General features: G+C 43.1%; 1 protein-coding gene across 1 annotated transcript; it reads left to right on the top strand.

The window, feature by feature from the left end:
• The first annotated feature begins 150 nt into the window (after window positions 1-150).
• On the top strand, window positions 151-12,105 carry LOC119198745 (ras-related protein Rab-18). The gene is made up of 7 exons (XM_037456221.2): window positions 151-362; window positions 2,319-2,374; window positions 7,565-7,626; window positions 7,874-7,946; window positions 9,343-9,461; window positions 9,693-9,759; window positions 10,379-12,105. Exons 1-7 carry the CDS (start codon window positions 295-297, stop codon window positions 10,546-10,548), a joined length of 615 nt encoding a protein of 204 aa, XP_037312118.1. The 5' UTR covers window positions 151-294; the 3' UTR covers window positions 10,549-12,105.
• Window positions 12,106-13,175: the final 1,070 nt, after the last annotated feature.

The raw sequence follows: 13,175 nt of genomic DNA, 5'->3' as shown, positions 1-13,175 counted from the left end.
AATTGTTTTTAAATAGTGGACCAGAAACAGGAGTTTTGGTGACACGTTAAAGCTTCCATAAAGATTTGCTTCAATGTTTTAAAGATAATCTGACATGCGTGTACATGTAGCTAGCCTATCAAGCGGAAGCGCCAGAAAGTCATACCGGATGAGTTAAGAGTGGGACCTCTTACCGAGTCGCGAGCTATCTCTGCTGCCAGCTGTAAACACGAACGAGAGGTACTCACGAACGTCGCTTTAAACAGGCTGTCGGAGCCGTTTATCGACAGTAACACAACTCACTGCTAAAGAAACATGGAAGACGACACACTAACGACGCTGAAAATATTGATAATAGGAGAAAGTGGTGTCGGAAAGTCCAGGTAAGTTGTAAGATCATATTGTTATGTCGTTGCTACCCGCTAACGTTAGATCGCTGTTAACTAGCGTTGTATTAGCGGCCAACGTTATATATTTGATGAAACTATAATGCGTTATTTAATATTACGAAGAGAACATGACTGGTTTTCTTTGATAGACAAAATAAAAACACTTCGCACGCCTCTAGCTGTTATATTTTGAGATAACACGACTTGGAGGTGTGTTAGCTGTCCGGCTAACCTCGCTAGCCTACATTGTGTAACATCATCTTTGTTCACGTCTGAAGATGTTGCGATCTGACGTCACTCCTTGACCGTGCCGTCGTGGCTGCACGGTCAAGGGTGAGGACGGTTATATAAGCCTACGTTATGTTAGAAGAAAAACTATGAGTAGCAGCTGTATGGCTGGATCTGATCTTACTGCATTTGTAGCTTCTCAAGGATGAGCTGGTTCGACAGGCAGTGCCGACATTAAATAGTTTCCTGGGATGCTAATCATGTTTTAGTAACTATTCCGTGCACTGGCAGCCACAAATTATCCTATTATATCCGAAGCAGACTGCTGTTCTTTTACCAATATTATTCTGGAACTTTTATATTGTGTAGTATGCCAACACGATGCGTGTTCGTGTTAGCTGCTCTCTGAGACAATGGTCTGGACTGCGTGAAAGAATGCAGATAGGCAGCCTGAGCCATCAACCATCACATTGCACACTGTGGTATTGAGCACAGCTTGCCTTCCATTTTCTTAGCACGGCATGACGTGGTAATGAGCTGCACACAGCTCTGGGGAAAGCTTCACGAGGAAAAAGATGATCTTCCACTTCAGACTGAGGACAAAGCCTCAGTCTGTTACACTAATGCTTGTAGTGCGTTGTGTGTAGTAATCACAGAAGTGGGGTCTTCACCACGATGTAATGTATACATATATACTCCATTTTTGATCACCCCAGCGTCAGCCCACAAAGTTCTTTGTCATCTCAAAGGTTTGCTTCCTCTATTTTTATGATATTATCCTACTACTATATCTTTTCTATCATAACACTTGATTTTAATCTTCGGTCTGTGCCTGTTTTGATTTAAGAGTAGAAACGTCCCCTTTTCTTCCTTAAATCCTTTCCAATAGGAGCAAGTTGCTTACATGTCTGTATTAAGCACAGAGGGGGAACACCATAATGGGTCTGCTTATACTTCTAGAAAACAGCTGTACTGCACTCTGCCTGCTAGTAGATAATTGGGGCCAAGAGCGTGCTTTCCAGAATGCACTATTACCTTTAAATTGGCCTTTCCTTAATATAATAAACAAATTAAACTATGAATGGTTTCAAATTTAATTTAAATTATCTGGAGCCTTTAGCTATTGTCAAGCAGGTTGACCGGCCAAACTAAGGTTTAAATAGCACAGATTTTTCATTTGTTTTCTTCTTTTTAGTTGTAGCCCTTAAATCTCCAAGGAAATGTCTGCTTGGCAAGGAATACATAAGCTTCATTTTACCTGATCAACCGGCCCACAATTCTAACTTGGCAGTCTCTGCGCAGATCTCATCGGCTGCATCCCTCCTGATAATCCTTTAGGAAAAATAAGAGAATTATGCTCGGTTCAAGTGAAAGGAGTCTACTTATCCCCATAATCAGCACAGTAATTAAGGCCTTTGCACTCGATTAGTCATAGTTACGTGAACCATGTCCCTCTTAGTGCAATCTAGCCGTGATCTCATCTGGAATATCATATCATCATATTGGCGTAACGCAAGTTGAGAACAAAGAGCTCAAAAGAGATGCAGATACTCAATAGGACATGGTGGGTGCCAAAAGACGGGAACAAAGCAAATGGAAACCTGTTCACAGTCCGAAAGATTCAATCTGTGGAGTAGAAGTACGGGAGGAAAGCTGTCTGCTGTGTTTTTAGTGATTCATAGTGAGTCTCAATGTAATTATTGTTCTCTTTCTGGTCGACAGCCTCCTCTTGAGATTCACAGATGACACATTTGACCCAGAGCAAACGGCAACAATAGGTGAGTGACCACAAACTGTTTAATAAATAGTCAAATAAAAGGGAGGTTTGCGTTTGTCATTAGTGGAGTTAATAGGAGCGACACACTTTAATGGTCCAAACTCAGACCCTGGGGAGTTGTATACAAACAAGGCTTTTAAAAAGAGATGATTGTGAGAAACGGACTTTGATTACTCATTCAATTCATTTGATTTTGTATACCCCAAAATCGCAAATTACGAATTTGCCTCAGCGCGCTCTACAGTCTGTACACATGCAACATCCTTTGTCCCGAAACCCTCACATCACCACAGGAAAAACTCCCTAAAATATGAAAAAACCCTTCAATGGGAAGAAACTTTAGGGAGAACGTCAGAGGAGGGATCCCTCTCCCGGGATGGACAGTCTGCAATGGATGTCATGTGTACAGATTCAACAATGTAAAAAATGTACAATACATTCAAATAACAGAAATGATACAAGTAATTGCAAGTAGCAGAACAAGTGTACGGCAGGACCACTGCAGGGACAACCACCATCAGATCGAACCACCATCCACAGAGGCTTCTGTGGGGAGGGAGAGCAGAAAAATGTTGGTTTATGATGACAGTAATATGAATCATATTTAAAGTAATGATGATTGCAGCAGCAGGTGTCAGCAGAGCCATGCCAGGAGTCAGAACCGGGGTCCGCACGAAAATATGATCCACGGAGACCTGCTAGGTGAGAAAGCAAAAAAAACTCCCGGAAAGAAGCTTAATTAGTGATGTACATTAATAAAACATGGATGATTGTGTGAGGAGAGAGTGAGAGTGTGAGAGTGAAAGAGGGGCTCGGTGTGTCCTAAGAAGTTCCCCGGCAGTCTAAGCCTAGAGCAGCTTAACTAAGGGCTGGTCCAGGCTAACCTGAGCTAGCCCAAACTATAAGCAATATCAAAGAGGAACGTTTTAAGCTTTATCTTAAATGAGCTGACCGAGTCTGCCCCCCGGACTGAAAGTGGAAGCTGGTTCCACAAAAGAGGAGCTTGATAACTGAAGGCTCTGGCCCCCATCCTACTTTTTGAAAACTCTAGGAACAACAAGTAGCCCAGCATCTACGGAGCGCAGATGCCTTGTAGGGCAATATGGTGTAACAAGCTCTTTAAGATAAGACTGTGCCTCACCAGCAAGTGCCTTGTAGGTGAGGAGAAGTACCTTAAATTATATTCTTGATTTAACAGGAAGCCAGTGCAGAGAAGTTAATACAGGAGTTATATGATCCCATTTCTTAGTTCTTGTTAATACACGTGCTGCAGCATTCTGAATCAGTTGGAGAGGTTTAAGCGATTTACAAGAGCAGCCTGATAACAAAGAATTACAGTAATCCAGTCTAGAAGTAACAAATGTATGAACTAGCTGCATCACTTTGAGACAGGAAGTTTCGATATATTACGTAGATGAAAAAAGGCCGTCCTTGAAGTCTTCTTTATATGAGAGTTGAAGGCGATATCCTGGTCGAAGAGAACTCCAAGATTTCTGACGGTGCTGTTGGATACCAGAGCAATTCCATCCATAGAGACTGTATCACGTCACAGCTGACTTCGAAGGCGCTCTGGGCCTATCATGATAACTTCCGTTTTTTCCGAGTTTAACATCAGTAAGTTGCAGGTCATCCAAATTTTGATGTCTCCAAGACAATCCTGAAGTCTAACAAGCCGGTTGGTGTCTTCTGACTTGATCGATAGATACAGTTGAGTATCGTCTGCAAAACAATGGAAGTTTATACAGTGTTTTCTGATAACGTCGCCCAAGACACCAACCAACTTGATAGACTTCAGGACTGTCTTGGAGACATCAAAACTTGGATGACCTGCAACTTCCTGATGTTAAACTCGGAAAAAACGGAAGTTATCATGATAGGACCAGAGCGCCTTCGAAGTCAGCTGTCACGTGATACAGTCTCTATGGATGGAATTGCTCTGGTATCCAACAGCACCGTCAGAAATCTTGGAGTTCTCTTCGACCAGGATATGTCCTTCAACTCTCATATAAAGAAGACTTCAAGGACTGCCTTTTTTCATCTACGGAATATATCGAAAATCAGGAACTTCCTGTCTCAAAGTGATGCAGAAAAACTAGTTCATGCATTTGTTACTTCTAGACTGGATTACTGTAATTCTTTGTTATCAGGCTGCTCTTGTAAATCGCTTAAACCTCTCCAACTGATTCAGAATGCTGCAGCACGTGTATTAACAAGAACTAAGAAATGGGATCATATAACTCCTGTATTAACTTCTCTGCACTGGCTTCCTGTTAAATCAAGAATAGAATTTAAGGTACTTCTCCTCACCTACAAGGCACTTGCTGGTGAGGCACAGTCTTATCTTAAAGAGCTTGTTACACCGTATTGCCCTACAAGGCATCTACGCTCCGTAGATGCTGGGCTACTTGTGGTTCCTAGAGTTTTAAAAAGTAGGATGGGGGCCAGAGCCTTCAGTTATCAAGCTCCTCTTTTGTGGAACCAGCTTCCACTTTCAGTCCGGGGGGCAGACTCGGTCAGTTCATTTAAGATAAAGCTTAAAACGTTCCTCTTTGATATTGCTTATAGTTAGGGCTGGCTCAGGTTAGCTTGGACCAGCCCTTAGTTAAGCTGCTCTAGGCTTAGACTGCCGGGGAACTTCTTAGGACACACCGAGCCCCTCTTTCACTCTCACACTCTCACTCTCTCCTCACACAATCATCCATGTTTTATTAATGTACATCACTAATTAAGCTTCTTTCCGGGAGTTTTTTGTGCTTTCTCACCTAGCAGGTCTCCGTGGATCATATTTTCGTGCGGACCCCGGTTCTGACTCCTGGCTCATGGCTCTGCTGACACCTGCTGCTGCCATCATCATTACTTTAAATATGATTTATATTACTGTCATCATAAACCAACATCTTTCTGCTCTCCCTCCCCACAGAAGCCTCTGTGGATGGTGGTTCGATCTGATGGTGGTTGTCCCTGCAGTGGTCCTGCCGTACACTGGTTCTGCTACTTGCAATTACTTGTATCATTTCAGTTAGAGAAATTGAATGTATTGTACATCTTTTACATTGTTGATTCTGTACACATGACATCCATTGCAGTCTGTCCATCCCGGGAGAGGGATCCCTCCTCTGACGTTCTCCCTAAGGTTTCTTCCCTTTTTTCCCTATTGAAGGGTTTTTTCATATTTTGGGGAGTTTTTCCTGTGCCGATGTGAGGGTTTCGGGACAGAGGATGTTGCATGTGTACAGACTGTAAAGCCCTCTGAGGCAAATTTGTAATTTGCGATTTTGGGCTATACAAAATAAAATGAATTGAATTGAATTGAATTCACACCTTTTAAATTGTTCCAAGCAATTTGACATGGGAGTGTAAACCAATTAAATATACCATAAGACTGTGATCATGTAGTCGGTCATGCTGTAAATTCTATAAGCTTCTTTCAACGGTGTTGATGTTGGATGGACACATCTGCTTCAGACACCTTTTTTAAAGTGTTCTAGGATTCTAAAACCTCAGATTGCTAATGTTACTGATGAGTTGGAATGTCAAAGTTTCCTAATTAGGGGATCACCAAGTTATTTTGTAGCTCAGTTTAAGTGACTAAAAGCACAAATTCCACTAAAGGTTGAAACAGCTGAACCAGTCTTTTCTGGATTTCATGCTGGGAATCTTTTCCACACGGATTTCTTTTTTGGAGTCAAGCCTCCCTCATTCACCCAAGTTCCCCCAGTCAGACCTGAGTCTTATTTAATCCAAGATAACTCGATCTAAATGAATATATTTATGTCAGTGCCACCTAAAGGACCTTTAGCATCTCTTACTGTGGTGGAAGCTTCCTTTGTGCGTTGTCCCATTGGCACACAGTGTATTCACAATGGAGGTCTGTTCTGGTGCAGAGATCGGCCCATCTTTGACAACCATCAGTGGAGGCGTCTTGTTGTGCTGTGATCACAAACCGATGCCTTACAGCGTGTCATATATTCTGGGCCTGTCTTCATGCCCCTTTTCTCCCGCTCTGTTTTGGCTCACTGTTGCACTCCCCCTCCTCCCTAGTCCCAGATGTAAAAACAAGCCCAACACAAGTGTACATTTGCCTGGTAAATCTGTCAGTGGATGCTAAAACTCGGGGCAGATATGTCCTCTAGACACCACACGCTCTGCACCCGGAGACAGTGCACAAAGGCAATAGGAGAGATTTACTGTGAAGGGATGCGGGACAACATTATCATTTTCACGTAAATGTCTGTCCCTTTGGGACCTGAAGGGGTTTTTAGGGGTGAGTCATGGCTCTCTGAGCAATTTCACAGGTGGTCGATTATTTTTCTTTCTTTTTTTTTTTAAATACTGACCTGTATTAGTTTCAGATTTCAGACATTAAAGCACACACTGTCCCTTGTAGTGGATCTGCATACAAAGTCACAGCATCGTTTAAAGGGTGTGGCATGCAGGTGTGAATGGCAGAAATACAGCGACAGTGTGTGGTATACACGTGACAGTTTATCATTGGTTATTACGGTCTATTTCAGTGATCTATTCTCAGCAGTAATTGGCCAACTCCGTAGCAGTCAGTGTTAATTTTGGCAGCTATTTTTGATTTAGTCTGATTTGATTTAAAATGCATGTTAGTTTTAGTCACATTTAGTCATTTTAATCCTCCTTAGTTTTAGTCGACGAAAAATAATTACATTTTAATCTAGTTTTAGTCACATTTAATAGCTATATTAAACTTTTCTTCCCTTCTCAGGCTCAGGGACCTTAATATTGTTTCCACTGTGAAATTGCTTGTCCCAAAAAAGAGACCACAATCGGTGCAATACATTATTTTTTGGGCTGGATCATGAACCAACCATTCTCAACTGGACCCCAACTTTTTATTGAACAGTCTTTTTGTTCTTTCTCTTTATTTTTTGCTTTCATGACCAGTTTTGTTCTCTTGTGTCTGTCCTCTGGGTTTTGTGACTTCATCATCACCAATATTTTAGTCTCCTCGTCTCGTTAACAAAAGTTAGAATAGATTTAGTCATAGTTTTTTTTTTTAAGATCCGTTTTTGTCACTTTGTCATGGGAAAAAGGTCGTTAACGAATATTTTTCGTCATAGTTTTCGTCAACGAAATGAACACTGGTAGGAGTCCCCTTTGTGGGGCTGAAACATGATGAGGTCATCGTGATAGCATGAGGATTGACCTGCTTCTCATTGTCTAGGGGTCGACTTCAAAGTGAAGACCATCACTGTGGACGGAAACAAGGCCAAGCTGGCGATCTGGGTAAGTGGCGAACACCGTTCTCCTTTCTTGAAGCCTGCCGCCTGTCACCCTCGCCCCGCCAGTCAGAGCTCCACAACTCTCAATCAGTCCCACAAATGGCCAGAAGATGGCGCCAGCATAACACTGTTTGTTGCCTGCAGGCCATCTTCAAGGCATAAGAGGAGCCGTCCTTGTTGTGATGTCAATCAAGTTTGAGCCTTTCCCTGTGAACAGTGTCCTATGGTGCTGAGTTGCTTGTATTTTGCAGGACACAGCCGGGCAGGAGCGCTTCCGAACCCTGACACCTAGTTACTACCGCGGGGCCCAGGGGGTCATCCTGGGTAAGACGAGCTGTTACCGCCATCAGACACATGTGTGTGCGTGCGCGCGTGTGTGTTGTGACTCATTTCAGAGACCTCTGCTTGTAAAAACTGAAGCGATGGTTTTTCATCCTGTGACACACATACACCCTCTTGCCTCTTTCCCTGGAAGTTAGTTCATACAGTTTCAGTCCAAGTCCTCATATGGACACGCACATACACCATGTATTTGAACGGACACACACACACAGGCACTAAGTTAAACCTCTTAACAGACTTCCTCTGCAGGCGAGGGTTTGACCGCTCTAATGATGTACAGAAACACCAGGCGACTTGCTGTATCTCTGGGATTATCAGAGCATCCCATGTGATACTTTATCAACCATCTGGGGCGATGGGGGCGAATGGAGTAGTGTGATGCGCTGGGAGCTGCAAAGTTAGCAGTTTGAATCCCAGCTGCTCCATGTGCCATATCGAAGTGTCCTTGAGCAAGGTATCTGACCCCTAATTGCTCCCCAGGTAAAATGTAAGTGATGGGTTAAAATGCTAAAATGTATGTCGCTTTGGATAAAAGCATCAACTAAATTAGTGATTCTCAACTAGTGGATTCGCGACACGTTTTTAATGGGTCGCAGGCCTTTCCATGGGAAAATAAAAAATAGAATTAAAAAAATCACTCAAATTCATTCTGTGATTTTATTTTGAAGGGACTTTTTTACTGCAGCGGAGTGTCGATTCTTTTGCCGGCTCGTCCGTCCATGTTCTCAGCAGCGTTGGCCAGGTTGGGTCAAACCACTCTGATATGGTGGAGACATTGGGTTTTTAGGATAATTAAACATCCTGAATATAAAATATAAAATTCAGCTTCTGAACTTGATTTTGAATGAATTTGAGATGTTGAGAATGTTCCCCGATTTGGATTTGGCCTGTCATTAAGGGGTGATGGTGTGTCCCGGAGCCAGACCATTTGAGAACCACTGAACTAAACGACATGTGATGGCAATCTGTAATGCGTTTGTGGAGGACAGTTGAGACATGTTACTTTCTAAGAGTAAGTCGTTTTTTTTAATCTGTTGGTTAGCATTTCAGAAAATATTTTCTATTTAGAACATTGGGCTTACTCATGATAGATAATATTAGTGCAAGTTCTTTGATTAAATAAATTATCCTACTAAATTGCAAATGGTGAAATACTCAATACTTGTTCAATTTCAGCGCTCGTTGGAGTGAATCGCTTCTGTACAAGTTAATTTCCCAAACACTATTTGATGATGTATGTGGACATTCAAATCTGTGTGTGTGTGTGTGTGTGTGTGTGTGCGTGCGCTGCATGAAGCGAAACTCATCTATGAAACGTGAGGTGTGTGTACGTATTTGCCTTTGTTCCGAGCACGTCTGTCCCTCTGGTTTGCCACAGTGTATGATGTCACACGTCGGGAAACCTTTGCCAAGCTCGACAACTGGCTCAACGAGCTCGAGACATACTGTACACGGAACGACCTCGTCAAAATGCTTGTGGGAAATAAAATTGATAAGGTATGTGTGGCATCAAAGCGTGTGGTCCCACTAAGGTTGTCTGATTAGAGAGGAGCCACACATTTGGATTTTTCATTCAACTTGCACCGTTTACCTTGAGCTCCAGTGACCAAAAAGCTCTTTCTGTGATATGCAAAGAACAGCAATATACAATTACTTCATAGAGTCCACAGAACTGTAAAAAGATCTCCCAGAATACCTCAATAAGCCACTACTTCCTTTTTGTTTTAGGAGAACCACCAGCTAGACAGGGCCGAAGGACTCAAGTTTGCAAGAAAACATTCCACACTTTTTATAGGTAAGTTGGAGGGATTCCCCGCTGTGCAAAGACCTGCTGTCACACGGCGGGGTCGCCTTCGAAACAACGATCATACTTGTTGAGGAATGCGTTCTATTAATAAAATCGGCTGCACAGATAATTTTTCCTTGTCCTTTTTACTAAAGGGGTGCTTTCAAGAGTTGTAGTGACCTGCACTTCATGTCCAAACAACAAGTTTTAAATTTCCAAGCACTGAAAAAGGTCACTGCAAAATGTTTGGCTGTGGTCAGGCTTCACTCTGACCTTTCCAAGTCATTTCACAATAAATTAACTAAAGATTTGGCTTCGTTAAATAAGACGGATGTCCTTACGCCCTGGTTATTACTGTCACAATGTTCCTGGGTATTGTCACGTTGTGCAGCAGGTGTTGACTATATCCCTTTATAACCTCCGGGGGTTCACTATTAGCGTCGAGGGCTGACAGTTATTGTTAAGACATTTTCCACCCCTCCGCTCTGGGAGCCCAGGCAAATGATGATATCAAGATGCAGACAGCGAAAATGTATCTTATTTCACTGTCGTTTTTCCACTCTCTATTTATCCTCTTCACTCTGCTTCTTTCTCTCTTTTTGTCTCCCCCCTACACCCGTCCTCCCAGAGGCCAGTGCAAAGACCAGGGATGGTGTTCAGTGCGCATTTGAGGAGCTGGTGGAGAAGATCATCCAGACGCCCGGCCTCTGGCAGAGTGAGAGCCACGGCCGAGGGGTCCAGCTCACCGACGAGGACGCGGGGGGCGGAAGCTGCGGCGGCTACTGCTCCCTGTTATAGACAACCTGCACAGATACATTTACACACACAAAGCATACGTGGGAATACCGCACATAGTGCCACACAAGCATACATGCTAACTCTTTCACCTCTCACTGTGTGTTGTCCTTAACTGAGCTCAGACAACTATGCAGTGGAGGGTTGACCCACCACACACACACACACACACACACACACACACACACACACGCCTGTGTTCACACAGATGCTACCTTTTTGCACACTTTGGAACAACGCTGCGCTTAACTGTGAGGGCAACTCCGCCTTTGTCTAAATGGAATTTGAGTACGGTTTCCTCTGTTTTGTTTTGAGTTAAAGTATTTTTTGGTCAAAATTGGAAACCTTCCATTTGTCATACAGTGTCTGAAGTGCGGGAATGAGAATGTGGATGTTTTGACCGAGGTTCCCCCTCGTCTCCAGCATGCTTATCGTCCTTGAAGCACCTTGCCTTAGTGAGCATATCTGTTTCTATGCAGGGCCGACTTTTCTCCGTCTTTCTTGTGCTTGACACCCCCCCCCCCCTCCTACCCCCAAGACCTTATGGACATTATGCTGCTTACGGGGAAGCTTATCAAGCCAAGTTTATTCCATCTCTCCACTTTCAGTCAAACGCTTGGATCATGCGTCTATGTTGTCCACACAACTGCCTCATTTCCTCCCAGTGTAATAGAGTTACCAACTGTCTGGAAGGACGTTTGGCTGCTTTTATTGACCTGGACTTCAAACTTTTTGGTGTGTTTTTGAAGAGTCAATAAATCAAAAAGATTGGCACAAGCATGCTTTCCACTGGGTGCCGAAAAAGAGGGAACCTCTTAAAACTGCACGCCTTTGTAGTAACAAGATGCTTTAATGGAGTGTGACACACTGGCACTCCCTCTCTCAGACAGATAATATCAGTTATAACGCTGGAACTATTATGTTAGTTTTTCATAAAGATCCGTTTGACCGAAGGGTTTGTTCCCACCGCTCTGGGAAAATGAAAGAAAGCGCAGTGTGCTCCACATCGCTGATAGATTTCACAGCACTCCTATCTCAGCAGCAGCAGTTCAAAATGTACTGCACCCCTCCGTTCTCTGACCGTGTTTGTAATATTCAAGTGCTGGGGTGTGTTCTGCAGAATATAGTTGGAGAGTTTGATCTTGTAACAGGGATGGTGAAAATGACACAGGTTCACGCATGTGTTATCACAATTTGAATTGTTTTTTAAATCTCTTCTTAATTGCATGGGAAACTGCGTGCCATTTATTTGTGTTTGTCCAGTGAATGGCCTTCAGAGGCCATTTACTTTTAACAAGATAACTTGTATTTAGCTGATATTAAAACAGAATTTAATGGTTTACATTCGCAAAAAGAAAGTAGGCTTTTACTTATTTAACGGATACAGCTTTTTTTTATCTTTAGAAATATGTGGGAACATGCGTACCTTGTAAATTGTGTGTATTTTAGGGATTTGGTGGGAGAATTCCTGTATAAATTGTAAAGCTGAATGTTAACATATTACACTACGAACAAACCGCCCTATGTATTAAACAAAATAAAAAATCTTTTTTAAGCAAATTCAAGTGACTGTTGGTGTTCTGCAAAATCTATAGAGGCAGGTGGTACAATGCTGAAGAATCCGCTCTTTTCAGTAACCGCTCAAATGTCCTAGCTTTCAGCAGAGATGACTAATAACCTTCCCGTGCCATGGTTGCCATGGTGGAAATGTCTCTGTTAGGTGATGGGATTTTCACTCGCTCTTTCGCATTCCTCGGTCTCCAGAATAAAGACGTGTTCAAACAGTGTCCCAGGAACCCTCAGCCCCTCAGACGTGTGATCTATCTAAATCATCTTGTTGGCAGACTACTCGTGAAACACCAGCACGGCCATAACTCACTTTACCAGTGCTTTTAACTGGGATGTGCATAATTCCTGGGCAATTTATGAAAGGGTCGGGGCTGGCAGCGAGACCGAGGACTCTTCCCTTTTAGCATATCCCTCATCTCCTGCTGCAGCCTGGAAATATGTCTCGCTCAAACAACAACGGAGGCATACTGTGTAATAATGCCTTCATGTGGTCCAACATGTGCTGATCTGTAGAACTGCTGTTTCCTCATGCTTGCTCTGGAAAAACATCAGCTTCCCCTTTCGAAATAATGAACAAAGTTGTGTTGATTCCCATCATGAGACGTAAGGCAGCGTATAAAGTGTTTGCTTCTCTAATTCTAAATAGGGAAGAAACTAATTGAATTTAGTTAGTTTAATTTTAATTTAATTTCTTTGATCATTTAAAAAAAATGTCTTTCAAAAAAAAAAAAAAAAAGGAAAAGAGAATTGCACATTCTGACTTGGTAACATGCCGAACGTCCTGCCCCACCTTGTTGCCCCAGAAGCCTGTGAGCAGCGCAGCGGAGGCGGCTTGATGGACCGCTCTTGTGTCTGCGTTTGAGCACACAGCCGGGCGCTGAGCTAACAGCGGATCTGGCTCTCATTTACACAGTCCTGTCTGCCTGCTCCTCCTCCGCCTGTCGCAGCGGTGGGCCGTATGGCTTAAAGCTCAGACAAACCCCCCGGAGGAGCAGTCATGCTGTCACGTGTAAAAACGTTACGAGACGTCGGGCATCGTTTCTCGAGGTGTCAAGTTCACT

The sequence above is a fragment of the Pungitius pungitius genome, chromosome 19 (assembly GCF_949316345.1).
Source record: "Pungitius pungitius chromosome 19, fPunPun2.1, whole genome shotgun sequence".
Taxonomy (NCBI): Eukaryota; Metazoa; Chordata; class Actinopteri; order Perciformes; family Gasterosteidae; genus Pungitius; species Pungitius pungitius.
The sequence above is the reverse complement of the archived record's forward strand: the minus strand, read 5'-3'. Positions and strand labels throughout refer to the sequence as shown.

What these genes read in the sequence shown, in the direction of transcription:
- LOC119198745 (XM_037456221.2), top strand. Translation starts at nt 295, where the DNA reads ATGGAAGACGACACACTAACGACGCTGAAAATATTGATAATAGGAGAA. An exon ending in AGGCCAAGCTGGCGATCTGG is followed by an intron (nt 7,627 to 7,873) that starts GTAAGTGGCGAA and finishes TGTATTTTGCAG; the next exon opens with GACACAGCCGGGCAGGAGCG. An exon ending in TGGGAAATAAAATTGATAAG is followed by an intron (nt 9,462 to 9,692) that starts GTATGTGTGGCA and finishes TTTTTGTTTTAG; the next exon opens with GAGAACCACCAGCTAGACAG.